Genomic DNA, 21,169 nt, shown 5'->3' with positions numbered 1-21,169 from the left:
CCATGGCAGAGGCTCTCGATGCCATTTCAAAGACATCAATATGCAAAATGGATAAAGTGTTTTTCTTATTTCTCATCTTGTGCCATTTATGAATGGAATTCACTGTAATCCTCTTGAGGAAGGCAGTTAGTGAATCTCTGTATCCTTGTCATAATGGTGTGCAGATGCTGGCTCATGTAAAGTCTGGGAGGATGTTATGTGGGCTTGGAACCTAGCTAGGGTCCTTCATTTTAAACCGATTTTCACCCATAAATTCCTGGATTTTTCCAAACATGACAACTGATTTAAACCAATTTTCACCCTAATTTTAGACTGATTAAATAGCAGCTTCGGACCTGCTGATGCAGCGTCTCAAGGTCTCCAACCACTGCTGGAAGCCAGTGTGGTCCAAAACACCTGCAGCATTTCAATTCCCACTCCCCACCAGCAAAGGTGCTCACCCTCCAGTGCTGCTAATGTGCAACTGTTTCAAGTCTTGCCTCCCACTCTCGCCAAGCAGCCAAAGTGCCTTCTGCTTGGTACCACCAGTGAAGCATTTGAAGTGGGCCATGCCCACCAGAAGCACTTCCTGGCAGGCTCCCTGGCCCCTCAAAAAAGAAGGGCAGTGCTGCAGAGCACAGGAGCCTCAGCAAGAGGGGAGATATCTAGAGCCACCTACAGTACCTGAATGTAATCCGCTTTGAAGTGTTGAAAAAAGTGCGAAAAGCGGAATATAAAAAATCTAAATAAATATCTAGAGCCACCACTAGTAAAGATGAATATTGCTGCTATGAGGGGTGGAGGGGGAAGAGGGAGATTATTATTGGAGATGTGGGGAAAGAAAGGGACATGCTAGGCAGGGCTGGACATAGGGATGCTGCTGAATAGGTGAATTGGAGAATCTGCTTAATATTCTTTTGTCATCTTGGCTTTTATCCACCAAAATAAATGCCTATATTTACCCAGAAAAATGAGTCACATTTTTCCACCAATTTTCTCCTGTTTTTATTCTTGTCATAATAAACCCTGATAAACTCTAGGGAAAATTTAAAAAAATAAAAACCAAAAATGAAGGTTCCTAAGCTTGGCATACTGAAAATGCCTTTTCCAAAAACATTCCAAGGTCTGACACTCACACACAGGAGGACAGGGGGACACCAAGGCATGCATCTTAGATTTCTTGGTCTTTTTAGGGCTATATTCAACCACAGATTGGTGTGGCAGTTGGGGCGGTCAAAATCTCTCAGCAGTCTGGACATGGTACTTTGTGTCTGCCTTCTGTCCACCCTGGAGTATAGAGGGTTGGATTCTCCACAGCCTTCTGTGTATGTCCTGGCAGAAGGGATGAACAGACACTGCCACCACCTCCTTAGAAGCAACCACATATTTAAGGAGACCAAAAAGGGGTGCCCTGGGTTCTCCTTCACCTTGCAAATCAGCAGGTATCAACTTGAACAGAACCTGTACAAAATATGAATAGGAAAGATCCTCAGAAAAGCTTTCCTGTTTGTAATCAGGCTCATCTGAGTTATCAGCAAACCGCTATGACTCTCTATAAAAACAGGAAGTGACATCCGAATGGACACCAAATCATAAAGTTAACTGCCTTTCAGGACCAAAGACTAATTCTCAGGATTGTGAGGATGGTCAGCTCCAGAGAGGCTTCCCTCTCAGAGGCCTTTCAGCTCCAAAGCCGTGCAATAGGCACTAACCCAGACTCGGTGAAGAAAGCCAGATGTCAACACCAAGAAGTTCAGCACTGAAGGAAAGGTACTGGGAGGAGGGTTGTTTAATGCTCCAGCTGGGATGGCGTTAATCAACATACATTACTCTGCACTACTGATCTATCATCTCCACTATTCTCTGCAATTCTTCCTCTAAGATTGCTGAGTCACATAGACAATGGGTTCCAGCGGGTGGCTTGGCATTCTTTGGAGTCTCTTAAAGTAAACCAAAAGATTAAAGCTGGTTCTCCAGAGACATTGCATAAAGTATCCCAGATAGGAGACAGAGCTAACTTCTGGGTGCAGCCACTTTTGGGGTAGGAGAGCAATCTCCAGAATTGTCCTGCTCTGTAAGTGGTGCATTTAAGGGGATCAATGCCAGTCATCCTTTGCTGGGCCTTTGGCACAGTTTCCTCTCGGCTCTGTGTTCAAACACTCAGAGCCCAATACCTATAGTCTTCTGGGCCTATCCTTAGGCTTTGACACTGAAGAAGCAGATGCTTCTTTCTGCACTTCTGTGCCTCCAGCAGATGGTACAGCTTCTGCTTCAGTGCCAGTTCAATGGGCCTGTTTTTTTCAAGTTCTTCACGGTAAGACATTAGTCTCAAGTTACAGATCATGACTGCAAGAGCCTCCCTAAAACACATCCCTTGTATCATGCAACAACTGCGACCTGTACCTTCAAGGAATTAAGAGCTAAGCCCTTCGAGAGTTTTTCCTGTAAAAAGTCCACAATTACTGGCATCGATGCCTTACCAGGAGTAAAGGGTCTTCTGGTGCACCAGTTCTCAAAAAATGCTCCAAATCTGCACATAAGCTAATGAAGTGGAAGTCTTCCTCGCTCTTAAAAGAGTATTCTATACACTATACGAATAACCCTTCATAATTAAACAAGCCCTTTTAATGGCCAGTCCTTAAAACAAAACCAATCTGGATCATTGGGCAGAAGGGGACCATGAGAGAGTAGCTCACTGTGAAAAAGGAAATCTCAGTGATCTTCCATGCAATAAATTTTCGAGGTCTGCATACTACTGGTGCTGGGGCCAATCCGGAGCCATCAGTATCGCCAAACCTGGATGCTCCAAAATCTTCTTATCATAGGCCACAGAGGAAAAATGTGCAGTAGTGCTTCCAGCAGCCAATTCTGAACCAGAGCATCAAGACTTGATGAGCAATTCTTGCTCAGCTAAAAAATCTCTCTACCTTTCTATTCTTGATAGTTGCCATGAGATCCATCAATGGAACTCCCCATCTGGCCACAATTAGATCGAAAGCCTTCTGAGACAGGAATCATTCCCTAGGGTTGACAACATTGCGACTGAGAAAGTCCACCTGAACATACCTGCTATTTGCAAGATCACAATCATACCTGCTATTTGCAAGGTCACAATCATCTTCAGATTCCTTTCCACTCAAACTAGCAGTAATTTTACTTCCAATGACACTTGAATTTTGCTGCCTCCTTTATAATTTACATTCAATACGGCTGTGGCATTGTTGAACATTACTCTGACTGCCTGATCCTTCAGCAGAGGATCAAACTTCTTGATAGCTAAACAAACAGTTCTAGCCTCAGGAACCTTGCATCACCTATCCAACCCCCCTCAGCCCATCAGACTAGCATCTGTCATCACCATTACCCAAGCTGGGGGGCTCAAGATCCATGACTAACTCCAAGTTTCTAGAATTTAACCACCACTGCAAGCTTATTCTCATAGATTCCAGAAGCAGAAGCCTCATGGATAGTTCTGAAAATGGGGATTCCATCCCAAGAGTAAGGATCTTTACAGGGGCCTCATGTGCGCCCTCGCCCAAAGCACCAAATCCAACACCACTGCCATGGAACCAAAAAGTTGCAGATAACTTCATATCATTAGATTTCTGGCTGAGAACAATGTACAGATTTGCTGACCCAGCTTCTGAATTCTTGTTCTGTAGGCCAAATATGGCCTATCTGTGTCAAGCAGAACTCCTAGATACTCCAGTTTTTGAGAAGGTTGTAGATTGCTCTTGGAGAAATTGACTATCCAACCAAATTCTTCAAAAACTGAACTATCCTTTGGGTAGCCAATGCACTTTCTTGACTGACTTTGCCATTATTAACCAGCTGCCCTAATAAGGATGTACCAATCTCCCCTCCTTGCACAATGCTGCCGCCACAACCACCATCATCTTCGAAAAGGTTTTCAGAGCTTTGGCTAACCCAAAGGGCAGGGCTTGAAACTGAAAATGCCACCTTAGCACCATAAACCACAGGAAGCACTGATGAGCTGTCCTTACTGGAATGTAAAAGAACTGTATTTGATGGGGGGGGGGGGGGGGGGGTTGATGTGCACGGAGCAGGAGAAAGACCTTGGGGTGATAGTGTCTAATGATCTGAAGTCGGCGAAACAATGTGACAAGGCGATAGCTAAAGCCAGAAGAATGCTGGGCTGCATAGAGAGAGGAATATTTAGTAAGAGAAAGGAAGTGATGATCTCCTTGTACAGGGCCTTGGTGAGGCCTCACCTGGAGTACTGTGTTCAGTTCTGGAGACCGTATCTCCAAAGGAACAGAGACAGGATGGAGGCGGTCCAGAGAAGGGTGACCAAAAAGGTGGATGGTCTTCATAAAATGACTTATGAGGAGAGATTGAAGAACCTAAATATGTACACCCTGGAGGAGAGAAGGAGCAGGGGTGATATGATACAAACCTTCAGATACTTGAAAGGTTTTAATGATCCATGGTCAACAACAAACTGTTTCCGTTGGAAAGAAATCAGTAGAACAAGGGGACATGACTTGAAGCTCCAGGGAGGAAGACTCAGAACCAATGTCAGGAAGTATTTCTTCATGGAGAGGGTGGTGGATGCCTGGAATGCCCTTCCGGAGGAAGTGGTGAAGACTAAAGCTGTGAAGGATTTCAAAGGAGCATGGGATAAACACTGTGGATCCATAAAGGCTAGAGGATGGGAATGAAATGAAGAGCCATAGGGGTAGATTACTGGAGTGGAGGCTACTACATGGTGATTACTACCCTTACTTAATAAGACTTCGCAAGGTTAATGCAACTCCAATATTGCTCTCTGCTTCTACGGCAAGGAGAAATGTGGAAAAGAGAATTTGCATTCAGACAACAACCAACAAGGACTGAACTTCACAATCTGGGTAAACAATGAAGCATGGGGGTAGCTTGCATATTACGGCGGTTACTACCCTAAACCAATTAAGCCTGATGTCACTTTGAATGCATATACAGAGTCGCTCTCTGCTTCTACGACAGAGGGAAATGTGGAAAACAGGATTTGCATTCAGACAACCACCAACAAGGACTGAACTTCACAATTTGGGTAAACAAATAAGAGTGGGGGTAGCTTGCTTATTACGGCGGTTACTACCCTAAACCAATTAAGCCTGATATATCACTTTGAATACATATACAGCACTGCTCTTTGCTTCAACGGTAGGGGGTTTTATATTCAGACAACATCCAACAAGGCATTGATCTGTGAAGTCTGGGTAACCAAGCATCGGAGTAACTTGCTTGATGCAGCAGATTCTACCCTTAACCATTAAGCCTTATGCTCACCTTTGAAGCAACTCCAACATTACTCTCTGCATCAATGACAGGGAATGGCAGAAAATTTGACTCAAACAGTTACCAATAAGGGCCCTGAACCTGGTGATAGATGAAACAGATAAGTATGGGAAAATAATGAAACAGATAAGTATGGGAAAATAAGTGTGGGAGCTTGCTGGGCAGGTTGGATGGGCCGATTGGTCTTTTTCTGCCATCATTTCTATGTTTCTAAGATAAGCCTCGGACAAATCCAAGGTGGTCAGAAATTCTCGCTTTTGCACTGCCATAATTACGGATCTTAATGTTTCCAATCTGAAATGAGATACCTTTATAAACCTGTTGACCTGGTTCAGATCCAAAATGGGATGATAGGAACCCTCATTCTTGGGAACCACAAAGAAAATACAATATCGACTTAGACCCCACTGAACTCTTGGGACAGTATTACCACCTTCAAATCTAAGAGTCTTCCTATTGACTTTCTTACAGCCTTCTCTTTCCTAGTGTAGGGACGAGGGAAACCATAAAGGTGTCTGAAACGGTTTGGGAAAATTCCAGGGTATATCCATTTCGTATGATCTCCAAGACCCACTGATCCAATATAAGAACATAAGAACATGAGAAATTGCCATGCTGGGTCAGACCAAGGGTCCATCAAGCCCAGCATCCTGTTTCCAACAGAGGCCAAACCAGGTCACAAGAACCTGGCAATTATCCAAACACTAAGAAAATCCCAAGCTACGGATGCAATTAATAGCAGTGGCTATTCCCTAAGTAAACTTGATTAATAGCAGTTAATGGACTTCTCCTCCAAGAACTTATCCAAATCTTTTTTGAACCTAGCTACACTAACTGTACTAACCACATCCTCTGGCAACAAATTCCAGAGCTTTATTGTGCATTGAGTGGAAAAGAATTTTCTCCGATTAGTCTTAAATGTGCTACTTGCTAACTTCATGGAATGCCCCCTAGTCCTTCTATTATTCGAAAGTGTAAATAAAAGATTCACATCTACTCGTTCAAGACCTCCCATGATCTTAAAGACCTCTATCATATCCCCCCTCAGCCGTCTCTTCTCCAAGCTGAACAGCCCTAACCTCTTCAGCCTTTCCTCATAGGGGAGCTGTTCCATTCCCTTTATCATTTTGGTTACCCTTCTCCATCGCAACTATATCTTTTTTTAGATTATCACTGTTGCCAAGTGGCCCCACCACCGTTACCTCTCTCACCAAATCCTACGTTCCACTAAGAATTAAATCTAAAATAGCTCCCTCAATTGTTGGTTCCTGAACCAATTGCTCCATGAAGCAGTCATTTATTACATCCAGGAACTTTATGTCTCTAACAAGTCCTGATGTTACATTTACCCAGTCAATATTGGGGTAATTGAAATCCCAATCTCGGTCTCGGGGCACGAACAAACGTCAGCAATACACACAGAGACCGGCTCGGGTGACCCGGTCACAAACAGATCTATGGCAATAAATCTGCAGACAGTGTTTAATCTATCCTCACGCCCTCTATCCGCCTCAGAAACTCGTGTACTACATCAGGGACTCTCGTTTGTACCGACCATAAAGGGAGACATGTTTGACTTGTTTATACATTTACACCGGTTCTTTCGCCGGTTAAAACTCAGGCTCTTTTTTGCGGATTCACCACCTACAATGGACCTGTCTGTCGTTCACCCAAAATCAAGATGGTGTCCGCCGGGACCCGTTGATGTATCTTTAGGTGCTTTTGAGCGCCTGGTGTGTAGAGATGTCCGGTCTATTTGTGCTAAGAAATGTTATGCTAGATACAACCTGTCAAGGGAAGACTCTCAGGCTATAGAAACACTTGCCAGAGACCCCACTATTGTCATTAAACCAGCTGACAAAGGGGGTGCGATTGTGATACAGAATTGTGAGGACTACCATGCCGAGGTCCTCCGTCAGCTCAATGATGTCTCCTATTATAAGTTATTAGCCACTGATCCGACTGAGTCTATCCAAGGCATTATCAAAATGACTGTTCAGGCGGCCTTTGACCAACATATGATCACTAGTAAGGAATACAAGTTCTTACTGACACCACACCCGGTCATGCCACTCTTTTATACCCTTCCAAAGATTCACAAGTCTTTGGAACAACCTCCTGGCCGCCCGATTGTCTCGGGCATAGGGTCTCTTCTGGAACCACTGTCACAATTTGTTGACGTGTTTTTGAAACCCTTTGTTCCCCTGATAAGATCCTATGTCCGTGACTCCGCACATTTAATTACTATCCTTGACCAATTGGTATTTCCACAGGAACCATTCTTTCTAGTGACCTTAGATGTAGTCTCCCTGTATTCCAATATCCCGCAAGATGAGGCACTGTCAGCTATTTTACAAATACTGGACACGCGCCCCTCGCCACACCGTATCTCGACATCCTTTTTGATTGAGCTCTGTGAGATTGCATTGACAAACAATTTTTTCCAATATCAAGAGTTGTTCTATCAGCAAATTAAAGGCACGGCTATGGGTGCCACAATGGCCCCTAGCCTGGCGTGTCTATTTATGGACAAATTTGAGCGAGATTTCTTATATCCTTCGGAATGGGCTGTCTTTATTTATGAATGGCGTCGGTACATAGATGACGTGTTCCTCATTTGGAAGGGTACTGATCTCCAATTTTATATGTTTTTAGACTGGCTCAATTCCCTCCATTCACACATTCAATTTAATTTTTGTCTACATGCCTTAGAAATTGCATTTTTGGATGTCCTGATATCGGTAGCTGGGGGCGGCTTCCATACCACGTTATTTAGAAAAAATACTGATCGCAATACCCTTCTCCAGTATCAGAGCTGTCATCCCAGACCCTTAAAAGATAATATCCCCACGGGACAGTTTTTGCGGCTCTGCCGCCTTTGTTCTTCTCGACAGGAATTTTTGACACAGGCACAGGGTCTCACGGCTCGCTTTCTGGAACGGGGCTACCCTCCTCGGGTGGTCAAAAAGGCTTTTAAGAGGGCTCTTTATACACATAGGGACTGGTTATTCCTTCCCCCTACCGAGTCGGATGAAGCTGTGAATAATTGCATTCTTCCTTTCTCTATTCTGGGGAACACTATCGCCACCATGATTCGCCGCCACTGGGGTTCACTGGCACTGTCGGAGCTATTGCAAAGTCCCCTGCGTTTCACTTTTCGCCGGGGCTCCAATCTTCGTGACAGGCTTGTGCACGCAGCCTCTTTTCAACACACTACCCACTCCACGGCTGACTCTTCTATGCTTGCTACCCATAGTCCGTGTGGACATTGTAGTATGTGTTGCCACACTGAATTATCTACAGGGTTCATTCACCCCTCCACGGGTCGGCTGTTTAAGATTCGCACCCCATCCGACTGTGTCACAAAAGGTGTAGTCTACGTTATCAAATGTCCCTGCTCTCTTCTGTATGTTGGGAAAACCACTCGGATGCTCAAGACCCGTATTATCGAGCATTGCTCGAACATCCGTTTGGGTAGATTAGACGAACCCCTGGTCACACATTGGCTGGAACACGGCCACTCCATTTCGGACCTCTCCTTCTCGGTCCTCGAAGTGGTTTGCCGTCCCCTTCGGGGGGGTAACTACCCCGAGGTGCTGGGTCGGAGGGAACAGAAATGGATCTTCACTTTGGATACAGTTTACCCTAAAGGTTTAAACAAGGATATTGAGTGGCATTTGTTTCACTGAGCCCGCAAATTTGGCTGCAGCATTCCTCCTTGACAGTTCTCGCGAGAGTGTCAGCAATCAACTCTGACAGCTCACGCGAGAATGTCAGCTTTCGCGCCTTTTCCTAGCTTTAAATGGCTGTTAGTTTCGAGGGCGCTTGCGCTCCATTGTACATCTGAGAAGGTATGTAAGTTTGTTTTAAGAAAATTGTTTGGCCATTTTTCACCACCTCGTGAAATGACTGTATATTATTGTGTTTATATTTTAGACTTTAATGTACATGCTGGTCCCTCCCGATGCAGCCTAGCGAAACACGGTCCGTGTCGGGGAATCTCTCTAAAGTATGTGTCCTTTAATTCATGGAGTTGCCGTCACTGCAACATTGTTTCACCTGACTTTGCTTTGAATTGCAATAAAAGACTTTGTGGAATTTTTGGTGGTGATACAATTTTTCTTGCACCAGGGTACTCTGGTAATTGAAATCTCCCATTATTATTATACTGCCAAATTGGTTAGCTTCCCTGATTTCTCTTAGCATTTCATCTGTCTGACCATTTTGTCCAGGTGGACAGTAGAATACTCCTATCACTATACTCTTACCCAACACACATGGGATTTCTACACATATAGATTCTACTGAGTATTTAGTCTCTTGTATGATCTTTATCCTGTTGGACTCTATACTCTCCCGGACATAAAGTGCCACCCCCCCCCCCCCAACCAAGTTGATCCTCCCTATCATTGCAATATAATTTGTACCCTGATATAGCACTGTCCCATTGGTTATCCTCAAATAACCCTCAAATACTCATTGGGACCTGACCACAAGTGGGATGTGATCACAAGGACCATTCCTTGCCTCCTCTCTTGTTGGAATGAAAGGACTGATACTTGCCAAAGGTTCTGTTCCTTTTAGGCATGGAAGAAATGCTAGTATTCAATCTCCTGGTATCCCGAAACCTTCTCTAAGTCAGAAAAAGCAGGAGGAACCTCTTGACCTATCTTCTAGAAGTCTTGGTACCTTGGATTCACTCAAAGCCTTCGCCATTTTCCCAAGATCTTCTCTGAAAAAAAGCTGTCTTTTAAAAGGAAGTTTTGTCAACTTGGTCTTAGATATGGAGTCCACTGGCCAAGAGTACAACCAAAGCAGTCTCCAAGCTGCCATACCCCTAGCAGATGTACACATCAAATCAAAACAGGCATCTGCTAATTATGCTGAACCCGATTCTAACTGAGACATGAAATGGCTGCGATACAAAACAAATCTGCTAACAGGACACTGAAAAGCGAAACCCTTCTAATGCCGAAAAAACTCGAAATAAAGAATGAATGGGGTCAAAAGCCTAAGGCACACTGATTTTAGAAAATAAAACTTCCAAAAAAACAGCAAAAAGATAAGAAAAGCAGGGAAACTGCATTGCAGAAAAGTGCAACGGCTGTTCTAGTAGAAAAATATTGGGCCTACTGTAACACTCAGAGAGCACAAGAACATCCCTATTCATCCCTCAAGCTTTAGCTTCAAGTCTCATTCCACCTTCACTCTTAAGCAGTGACAAGTATCTACAGCGGTAGGTTAATCTGACATCAAGAAGTCTCCATCTAAAAAATATGCTAACAGGATAAGTCAAACAATTATGCATGCTAGAGTCATTTTTTTGCCAACCTGCCTGACGTTGGGTATTAACTGGATCAATTTGTCTAGCAATTCTGATCAATTTTGACTTCACTCACCCAACTAATAGAAGTAAAAATTAATTTGATGTCCTCGGGCCAGCTGGGGATGCTACAGAGGCAGCATTCACAACCCCTAGGGAAGGAGGTCCTTGCCATCACTCAATATGTTGTAGTCTACTACGAACCACAGGATGTATGAGGGCTATAAAGCAAAATTGCTTACCTTGTAATAGGTGTTATCCCAGGACAGCAGGATGTAGTCCTCACATATGGGTGACATCGGTAATGGAGCCCTATACGGAAAAACTTCTGTCAAAGTTTCTATGAAACTTTTGACTGGCACCCAGAGTGCCTACTGAGCATGCCCAGCATGCCATGATATTCCCTGCCACAGGGGTCTCCCTTCAGTCTGTTTTGTAGCAATTAGCGTTAGCCAAAAAATAAAATAATAAAAATGTATCGGACCCAACTCCGCGGGGTGGCGGGTGGGTTTCGTGAAGACTACGTCCTGCTGTCCTGGGATAATACCTATTACAAGGTAAACAATTTTGCTTTAGCCCAGGACAAGCAGGATGCTAGTCCTCACATATGGGTGATTAGCAAGCTAGAGGCTGAGTCATTTTGTAGTGAAACAACGGTGAAGTATTGTTTTTGGAAATGAATCAGCCGAAAATCACAGCAGGTTGGATGTAGTAGGAGTTGGGATTAAGTTGGAAACAAGTTCTTTAAGACAGATTGTCCATAGGCTGAATCTTGTCTTCCTTCTTTGTCTAGACAGTAGTGAGCTGTAAAGATGTGAAGAGAACTCCATGTTGCTGCTTTACAAATGTCCAGAATAGGTACAGAGCGAAGGTGTGCTACTGAGGTTGACATTTCTCTGACTGAATGTGCTTTTACGCGCCCTTGGAAGAGTAAGGCCTGCTTTCTCATAACAAAACTGTATGCAATCCGCTAACCAGTTTGACAAAGTATGTTTACCCACTGCCTTACCTGGTTTGTTTGGATCATAAGATTCAAAAAGTTGACTGGATTTCCTTTGGACTGCAGTGCGGTTTAAGTAGAAAGATAGAGCACGCTTACAGTCCAAGGTATGTAAAGCTCTTTCTCCCTGGTGGGAATGAGGCCTTGGAAAGAATGTTGGTAAAACTATGGATTGGTTCAAGTGGAATTCCGTGACTACTTTAGGAAGGAATTTGGGATGAGTACGGAGGACCACCCTGTCATGTAGAAACTTTGTAAAAGGTTCGTATGTGACAACTGCTTGTAGTTCACTGATTCTTCTAGCTGATGTAATGGCTATGAGGAAGACAGTTTTCCATGTAAGAAATTTTAGGTCACAGGTATCTATAGGTTCGAATGGAGAATGCATGAGCCTGGTTAATATTACGTTTAGGTCCCATTGTATGCTTGGGGGATGAACTGGAGGTTTAAGATGAGTTAAACTTTTCATAAATTTACTGACGAGAGGCTGTGTAGAGATAGGTGCGTCTCCCAGCTTGTTATGGTAAGCTGAGATTGCACTCAAATGTACTCTTACAGATGAAGTCTGAAGACCAGAGTCTGAAAGATGGTATAGGTAATCTAGTAGTGAGGTAGTGGGGCAAGTGAAAGGATCAATAGATTTCTGAGTGCACCACAAAGTAAACCGTTTCCATTTGTAGGAATAATTCTTTCTAGTGGAAGGTTTACGTGACGCTATAAGCACTTGAGATATAGTGGTTGGAAGATTGAGTGGTTGTAAAATCAAGCTTTCAACATTCATGCTGTCAGGGATAGGGATTGAAGGTTGGATGGCACAACCAACCCTGTTCCTGAGTTATGAGATTGGGAGCTACTCCCAGGCGAATGGGATTCCTGACTGAGAGGTCTAGCAGTATGGGAAACCATACTTGTCGAGGCCATTATTTATTTATTTTGAATTTTTATATAACCGACATTCCTATAAAGAATACAGATCACACCGGTTTACATTGGAACAGAACTTTCGCTGGAAGGCGATATATTAAACAATGAACATTAGCGAATTATAACATTCAAAAATATTTGGAAACAAGGAACCATAAACAAATCGAGAGCAGCTTCAACACGTAATTAATACAAAACTGAGGATAAATAAAAATAAAATAGATTAAATGAAATAAATATAAATACTTGATTTAAAACTAGGATGGATCCTGGGGGGGCTGTGAAGAGATAGTTCAGTATGCCCATTAACTGTTGGCCTTGGGCCTTGGTCCATGTTCTAGGACCTGCTTCAAAGAGAACTTGAGTTTTCAGGGAAAGTTTGACTGAAAAGCCAAGTTTTTAAGTCTTTCTTGAAAGTTTGGAGACAATGTTCTTGACGGAGGTCTGGTGGGAGAGTGTTCCATAGAGTCGGCCCTGATGTAGATAACGCTCGTTTGCTTAGAGAAGATTTAGTAGGGGGGGCATGCAGAGAGCCTTTGTAAGCTCTTCTGACTGGTCTTTCAGAGGTGTGAGCACGGAATTGATGGCTGAGTTTGAGAGGGGCGATGTTATGAATGTCTTTATGTATCATCATGAGAACTTTGAACGAAATCCTGGCTTTGATGGGAAACCAGTGAAGTGACTGCAGTATGGGAGAGATATGCTCTCTTTTGTTTGAGTTGGTGAGTATTCTCGCCACAGCATTCTGTACCATCTGCACTGGTTTTATTGTTATTGCAGGGAGACCAAGCAAGAGGGAGTTGCAATAGTCTAATTTAGAAAGGATAATGGACTGCAGCACCAGTCGGAAATCTCGAAAGTGAAGGAGAGGTTTAAGTTTTTTTAATACTTGTAATTTAAAGAAGCATTCTTTTGTAGTGTTTTGGACAAATGATTTAAGATTGAATTGGTTGTCTAGTTGAACTCCTAAATCTCTGACATAGGGGGAGTGGTTAATAGCAGTTGTGAGTGATTGTGTTGCATTTAGGGAGTTGAAGAGAACTTGGTTTTCATCTGAAGAAATAATGAGAATCTCTGTCTTATTTGTATTGACGATCAAGGTAAGACTGGTAAGTAGACTTTTAATTGATTGCAGACAGTTGTTCCAGTGGGACCAGGTTTTGTGAAGAGAGTCTGTGATAGGGAGAAGAATCTGGACATCATCAGCATAGAGGTAATAAGTTAATTTTAAGTTGGAGAGTAATTGGCAGAGAGGGAGCAAGTAGATGTTAAACAGTGTAGGGGAGAGGGCTGAACCTTGCGGGACTCCTAGGTTTGATCTGATGGGGTGAGATACCTTATTGTTAAAAATAAGGGGCTATGAGTATCATGGTCCCTTTGTCTTGTTTCAGTTTCATTAGAGTCTTGGTTATGAGCGGTATCGGTGGATACGCGTATAGCAGGCCTGAGTTCCAATGGCGAGCAAAGGCGTCCTTTGGTAGGCTGTTCTCCTGCCGTAGCAGGGATAAATAATCGTTCACTTTGTAGTTCAGATGGGATGCAAAGAGATCTATTGTTGGTTGACCCCAACGTTGAAAGATCTTGGTTGATATCGTTGGATCCAAGGACCACTCGTGTGGTTGGAACTGACGACTGAGGCGATCGACTATTATGTTGTGGATGCCTGCTAGGTAAGTGGCCCGTAGAAGAATTGAATGTGCTAGGGCCCAGTCCCAAATATGTGCTGCTTCTTGGCAAAGGAGGTAGGAACCTGTTCCCCCTTGCTTGTTGATGTACCACATGTCTGCTGTGTTGTCTGTTTGGATCAGAACTGTCTTGTGTGAAAGGCAGTCCTTGAACGCATGCAGCGCATAAAGTATAGCTCGAAGCTCTAGGAAATTTATCTGAAAAGAGGCTTCGGTCTTTGTCCACGTCCCCTGGGTCTTTAGATGACCAATGTGCGCTCCCCAACCTAAAGTGGACGCATCTGTAGTTAATGTTACTTGTGGAACTGGTTGCTGGAAAGGTAGACCTTTGAGCAAATTGTTCATTGATGTCCACCAAAGGAGGGAAGAACACAGTTCTTGAGTTATTTGAATTTGAGAGGACAACGGTTGAATGGCTTGAATCCATTGTGTTTTGAGTGTCCATTGCATTAGTCGCATGGTCAATCTGGCCATGGGAGTGACGTGAACTGTGGAGGCCATGTGACCGAGGAGTGTGAGGCACTGATGAGCTGTGACTCGAGATTGAGTTCGGAGAGAATGTGCCAGGAGAATGAGTGTATTGGCACGGTCTCTTGGAAGAAATGCTTTTGCTATGATGGTGTTTAAATCTGCACCGATGAATTGTAGGTGAGATGGTGTGAAATGGGATTTCTGATAATTGATGAGAAACCCCAAGGAGTGAAGCAAGTTGACTGTGAGCTTGAGGGAATTGAGAGCTCCTTCTTTCGTCTGACTCCTGATGAGCCAATCGTCTAGATAAGGGAATACATGTACCTTTTGTTTGTGGAGGTGTGCCACCGCCACACACTTTGTGAATACTCGAGGTGCTGAGGCTAGGCCGAATGGGAGCACTCGGTATTGAAAATGTTGTCCTTCGACCAGAAATCGCAAGTATTGGCGATGAGGAGGAAAGATGGGAATGTGAGCGTAGGCGTCTTGAAGATCTAGAGAGCAGAGCAATCCCCTTTTTGAAGAAGAGGTAGCATGGTGCCTAATGATACCATCCGGAATTTTTCTTTTTGAGAAATTTGTTGAGATTTCTGAGGTCTAGGATAGGACGTAGGCCTCCTGTTTTCTTTGGAATGAGGAAATAGCGGGAGTAGAATCCTCTGCCCTGCTGAGGCCCGGGAACTGGTTCTATGGCCCTGGCTCTCAGAAGGGTGGATAATTCTGTTTTTAGACGTTTGGAGTGGTGGTTCACTGTCCAAGAGGAGATTGGTGGACTGTCTTTTGGTACAGTGAGAAAATCCAATCGGTATCCGTGAGCTGCAATGGAAAGTACCCATTGGTCTGTTGTTATGGAGGTCCAGGCGTGATGAAAAAAGCTATGCGACCTCCTACTGGTAGGTGTGGGATTGGATTGACGGATGGGCTTCTGCTTTCTGAGTATATTTCAAAACCCCGATGTTGATGCGGTCTGAGGAGGGGGTTGAGGCCTGGAAGGCCTTTGTCTAGACTGGGGACACTGAGCTGGGCGAGATGGTCTTGCACGGCTTGTTGGAGGATAGTAGGGTCGTTGGCGGTAATATGGACACCTTGTATCCCATCTGGGAAGTCTCCTGGAAGGAGGTTGAGACTCCTGAGGTATTAAGGAGAGCTGCTTTAGAGTCTCTGTATGCTCTTTTAACGTGGCGACCGCTTCTTTTACCTTGTCTCCAAAAAGATTGTCTCCAAGACAAGGAAGGTCGGCCAGTCTCTCTTGTACCTCTGGCCTCAGATCTGATGCCTTAAGCCAGGCCCATCGACGAGCTGTAATACCTGAAGCTGACAGATGAGATGCCGTTTCAAAACTGTCATAAGTTGCCCTAACCTCATGCTTGCCTGCTTCTAGGCCTTTATACACCAGTTGAAAAAAGGCTTCTTGGTACTGATCAGGGAGTGTCTGGGTAAGCTCCTGGACCTGCTTCCAGAGATTACATTGGTACTGGTTCATGAAGAGTTGATAAGCAGCAATTCGAGATACCAACATAGATCCTTGAAATACCTTACGTCCTAAATTATCAAGGAATCTATTATCCTTTCCTGGTGGCGTGGAAGAGTCAGTTTTCACTCTTTTAGCTTTTTTCTGAGCGGACTCAACTACCACCGATTGGTGAGGTAGCTGAGCCTTTTGGAATCCAGGAATTGGTTGAACCAGGTACGTCGCATCTTGTTGACCGATGCAAGTGATCCAGGATGTTCCCACATTCGGTACATGAGTTCCTGTAGTACTTCATGCACTGGCACAGCCAAAATCTCCTTTGGAGGATCTACGAATTGTAGAACCTCCAGTGTTTTTTGTCTGGAATCTATCTCAGACTGTAGTTGGAAAGGGATAGTCTCCGCCATGTCCTTTACAAAGTTGGAAAATGATAAGTCTTCCGGAGGAGACTTTCTACGGTCCTCGGGAGGTGATGGTTCAGAAAGCATATTTTCCTCTGAAGAGATATCTGTGTCAGTATCTGTACCCGTATCCCCTGGGTGCAACACTGGCGGTGGCCTAGCAGGTATCGATGGTGGAACCTTTGGGATTGTTGGGAATAGAGGAGACTGTGGCTGGTGAGGCCTAGGAACTCCTAAGGTCCTGGAATGGGTTCTTCGTCGATGTCTTGCGGCTTCCTGGACATGGCATCGATTAAAGTATCCAGTTTCTGTATCAGAGGTTGGAAAAGAGATACCTCTGAGGCTGGCATCGACGGAGTCATCGGTGGAATCGACGCCGGAATCGGGAGCGGTACCGATGGCATCGGTGGCGGAATCGATGGTGACATCGGCATCGACGGTAACGGCTCCAATGGCAAAGTCGGTGCCGATGGCTGTAATGGCATCGTGTCGAGGAGTGCTTGTCGAACCGCTTGACGGATATATCCTTCAAGTTCCGCCTGCATAGCTGATGAAATCAGAGCAGCTATGGGGGGAGGCAGTGATGGCGATGCCGGTACCTCCTCAGAGCCCTGAGGAGGTATGGTACCCTGCACCGGTATCGGTGGGGATCGCCCTGGAATCGTAGGCCTCGGAGACTCTGCGCTCAGCCGAGGTTTCTTAGCAGAGGAGGCCGATTCCGTTGATGACGTGGCGGGCACCAGTTCGATGGCGTGCGGGCGTCGATGTCGATGCTTTTCTTTCGACTTCTCACTGCCCGATGTGGACGCCTTCGACGATAGCGAGGGGGAGGGAGTAGAAGCATCTCCGGCCTCATCTGGAAGTCGTTTTTTTAAGGATTACCTGACGTATCGACCCAGAGGGAGACGACTGGGCGGACGTCGATGCTGTTGGGAGCAACTGAATCTTGAAAAGGTGCTCCATCTTCTCCATCCGGAGCTGACGTCCCTTCGATGTCGTCGCGGCGCACAAATTACAGGACCTGACGTCGTGTTTTTCGCCAAGGCAGAGCACACATTCCTGGTGCGGGTCCGTTATGGACATATTTCTGGTACAATTCGGGCATTTCTTAAAACCCGAGGCCATTGTAGTCGAACAGCCGTCGACGACTATGGCTTGGAAAAACGGTATGGAATCGACGAAAATGAAGAAGAAAAACTTACCGCGATGGTAAGTAAGGGAGACCCTTGCGGTAGGACGTTTTTCTAACTTTTTCCAAAAAGTTTTAAAGTGTAGTGAAAAATCACCACAGGACTCCAATTTAACCTTGAGGCTAACGGCTCCGTGGAAAAAAGAAGACTGAAGGGAGACCCTTGTGGCAGGGAATATCATGGCATGCTCAGTAGGCACTCTGGGTGCCAGTCAAAAGTTTCATAGAAACTTTGACAGAAGTTTTTCCGTATAGGGCTCCATTACCAATGTCACCCATATGTGAGGACTAGCATCCTGCTTGTCCTGGGATAAATAAATTTTAAATAAATACATACTGGCAAGCTCCAAACCCACACATACGGGGGTCCTGGAGGAAGCCATAGTCTGTGGTTTCAGGCTACGAACTATCATTTAGATGAATGGGTTACATGGGAAGTGGTGAAACATAGGGAGAAACACCAGATAGCTGCTAATGTAGGTTCATGGCATGATAGCCCAGTAGAAACCATTCTTAATTAAACCGAAAGGCCACAATTCCAGCAAGAAACTTCCGAGCCAAAAAAAACTCAAGCTAATTTTAATGGACCAATGATACATACTAGAATGACCACTGCTTTTGTTTAGAGCTTTTTAAGTTCATTCTAGCCAGGACACTGATTTCCAACATTCCGTATCATAACCACTTCTCTACAATAAAGACATTTCCCATAGACTCATTTGTCATGTATGTTTGTCTTGACTAGACCGCAAGTTTATGGAGCCGAGATTCTCTCTTAATTGTGATCTGTACAGTACTGTGCATGTCTAGAAGCACCTTAGAAATGATAAATAGTAGCAATAGTAATTTATAAGCAGAAGGGACCCTAATGAATTGCAGAAATATTTCTGGACAACTGCAGAGCAATTTCTGGAAAAAATTCTCTAAAATGTCTTTACTTAAGGATAGACTCCATCTGCCTGCTCACAACTGGAGGCCCCAATTTCATACAGAAGGAGAAGAGGCCTGAAATCCTTAACCAAAGCGTGCAGTTTACAACGGTTGAAAAACTATAATTTAAAAAAAGGGCACTTCCATAAAATAGGTAATGGGAAGGGGGGGGGGGGGGGGGGGGAGAGAGATACAGAAAAAAACTGAAAACTGAGAAAAGCCTGACTGAAACTTGTGGAATTTGCAACTTGACTGCATCCATACTAGCCATGCTATTCAGAGACAGGCTTTAAAAAGGAGCTACAAATCTAAAATGAAGAAAAATCTGCCTGATAAGTCCAGAAAACAGAAAGGTTACGGGTAATTTTCAAAAGGATTTACATGCTTAAAACTGGGTTTTACCCACATAAGTGGGCTTTTGAAAATTGCTACAATATATGCTATTGGCTTGTCCATATGTTTTACCTGCGATAAGTGCATTTAATGTGGGTAAATAGCTTTTGAAAATTGCTGCAATAGTATGTTACATTTACGTGTGTAACACCTTTGAAAATTACCCTCTTCATTCGTAAGGCTAGAGGCCTAACAGCTCATTCGGGCAGTGAGCTCTGCCACAGAGTATCAAACAATCCTCTGCGGAGAGTCCCTGGAAAATGAGTCAAGGGTTGCCCAGAAACAGAGGTAGCAATATAATCACCAGCTGGTTTCTTGTCAGCGAGGGCGTTGTTGTTGTGCCAGTTCCTGAGCCAGCGCGTCAGTTTGTTCGCACAGCTCTGATCTCCTTGCTGTCCTATTATCGCTTTGATGGATGTGGGCTTGTATTTATCCACCCACAGCAAACTCTCGGTCTTCCCTCGGCTTGGTGCTGGAAGGAAACTTTCAATGTCTAGGACAGGCTGCTTCTCTTCAGTTAATGCCAGTTCATTTTCAGCATCGGGGGCTTCTTTCTTTAACAATCCTAACAAGTTCTTTTTGCTTTCAGCTTCTCTCTTTGTTGGAGTAACCTCTTTACCACCCAGTTCAGTCTTCTCAGGAGTTTTTGCTAGTTTTCCTTTTGTTTGTATGCCCTTAATGAGAACAAGAGGAAGGATACTCAGTAAACAGAAATGCAGTTTTACCATTGTTCCCTTTATAAGTAGGCACAGGATCCCACTTACAATATAGAGTTTTCCTGACATACTCTGCCATCCTCTCTACACCAAATTCCCACTCATAGACTATCAAAATAATTCACGATGTGCTTGCAAGCAGACCACTTCAGCTTCAACAGCTGCTGGCAACCCTGTAGCAATGGCCACAGACACACATGGTTATTAGTACTGAATAGAGGCACTTATAGCTTCTATATGTGCTAAGATATCTTGGCAGGACAGCTCAAACCAAACAACAGTGCCCAGATGTCATGCATTCCAGCTTGATCAACTGATGAACCAGTAACAAAAGGGACATACTATATGAGCATTTGAAACCACATGGATCTCATTAGATGTCACAGATATAGTTTTGTGTTTTATTTATTTGGGGTTTTTGCTCACATCTTTTCACTGGTAGCTCAAAATTAATTACATTTAGATAAAGTAGGTACGTTCCTGTCCCTAGAGAGCTTACAATGCAAGTCTGTACCTGAGGCAATAGAGGGTAAAGTGACTTGCTTAAGGTCGCAAGGAGGAACAGTGGGATTTGAACTATGGTCTTACTGGTTCTCAGTCTGCTGCTGTAACTACTAGGCTACTCCTCCATTAACATGTACTAAAGCTGGACAAAGTTTTGGCACACTAGCCAACTATGGAAGAAAGCCCCAAATATCAGTTCTGCAACATTAACAAAGTGCTTTGTATAGGACCTAGTATGTTCCCATCATGAAAATACAATGCAGTTTTGCATTATAGCCAGTCGCTGCTCAGCAGAGAATGAGGACTAGAAGGCCTTTCTGAAGCTTAACACTAAGGTTCACTGACAGAAAGCCTCCAGGGGATTAGTGAGCATTAGGCCAATGTGATCTAACTTTCACATTTTTATTTCACTTTAGTTTTTCATTAAAATAAGAAATCGGGATAATTTCATACAAACCTCAGCTTCTGCCATTATTTCATATTTTGACTTTTTGCCTGGTGCAGTTCGAATCAAATTAAATAGGCCATCTTCATTGAGTATTTCTGTCCTTAAACTCTCCGCCTGTAAAAACCACAGCAAAGGAAAAAAAAAACAAAAAAAAAAACTTTCACTCAGTACAAACATGCACTTGCAATGTCCTAAAGTTACTGTCACCACTACTGCTATTTATCATCTCTACAGTTCTATTAGACATATCCATTTCAGTTGTTTTAATATTCATTTTTACATAACTAACCTTCCACCAACACATCTTTCCTGAACGGATTACTGTATCCCTTCATGAGTGACATCTCTGTGATGTGAGATTTTATCATGCACCCCTCAAAATCCAGGCTGAGAGGGCTAGAGCAATGTTCCTTCATTTTCAGTGTTCAGAATTG

The 21,169-nt window shown here is 44.0% G+C and overlaps 1 protein-coding gene across 1 annotated transcript in view; it reads right to left on the bottom strand.

The window, feature by feature from the left end:
* The window catches only part of RFC1 (replication factor C subunit 1), a 311,481-nt gene that overhangs the window by 55,030 nt on the left and 235,282 nt on the right, over positions 1–21,169 (bottom strand). Inside the window, exons 14-15 of the mRNA XM_029605127.1 lie at positions 20,745–20,849; positions 19,372–19,741 (exon numbers count right to left, since the gene is read on the bottom strand). Of these exons, the coding sequence (XP_029460987.1) occupies positions 19,372–19,741; positions 20,745–20,849 (475 nt within the window). The remainder of the gene's footprint in view (positions 1–19,371; positions 19,742–20,744; positions 20,850–21,169) is intronic.

Source organism: Rhinatrema bivittatum, chromosome 1 (assembly GCF_901001135.1).
Source record: "Rhinatrema bivittatum chromosome 1, aRhiBiv1.1, whole genome shotgun sequence".
Classification (NCBI taxonomy): domain Eukaryota; kingdom Metazoa; phylum Chordata; class Amphibia; order Gymnophiona; family Rhinatrematidae; genus Rhinatrema; species Rhinatrema bivittatum.
The sequence above is the reverse complement of the archived record's forward strand: the minus strand, read 5'-3'. Positions and strand labels throughout refer to the sequence as shown.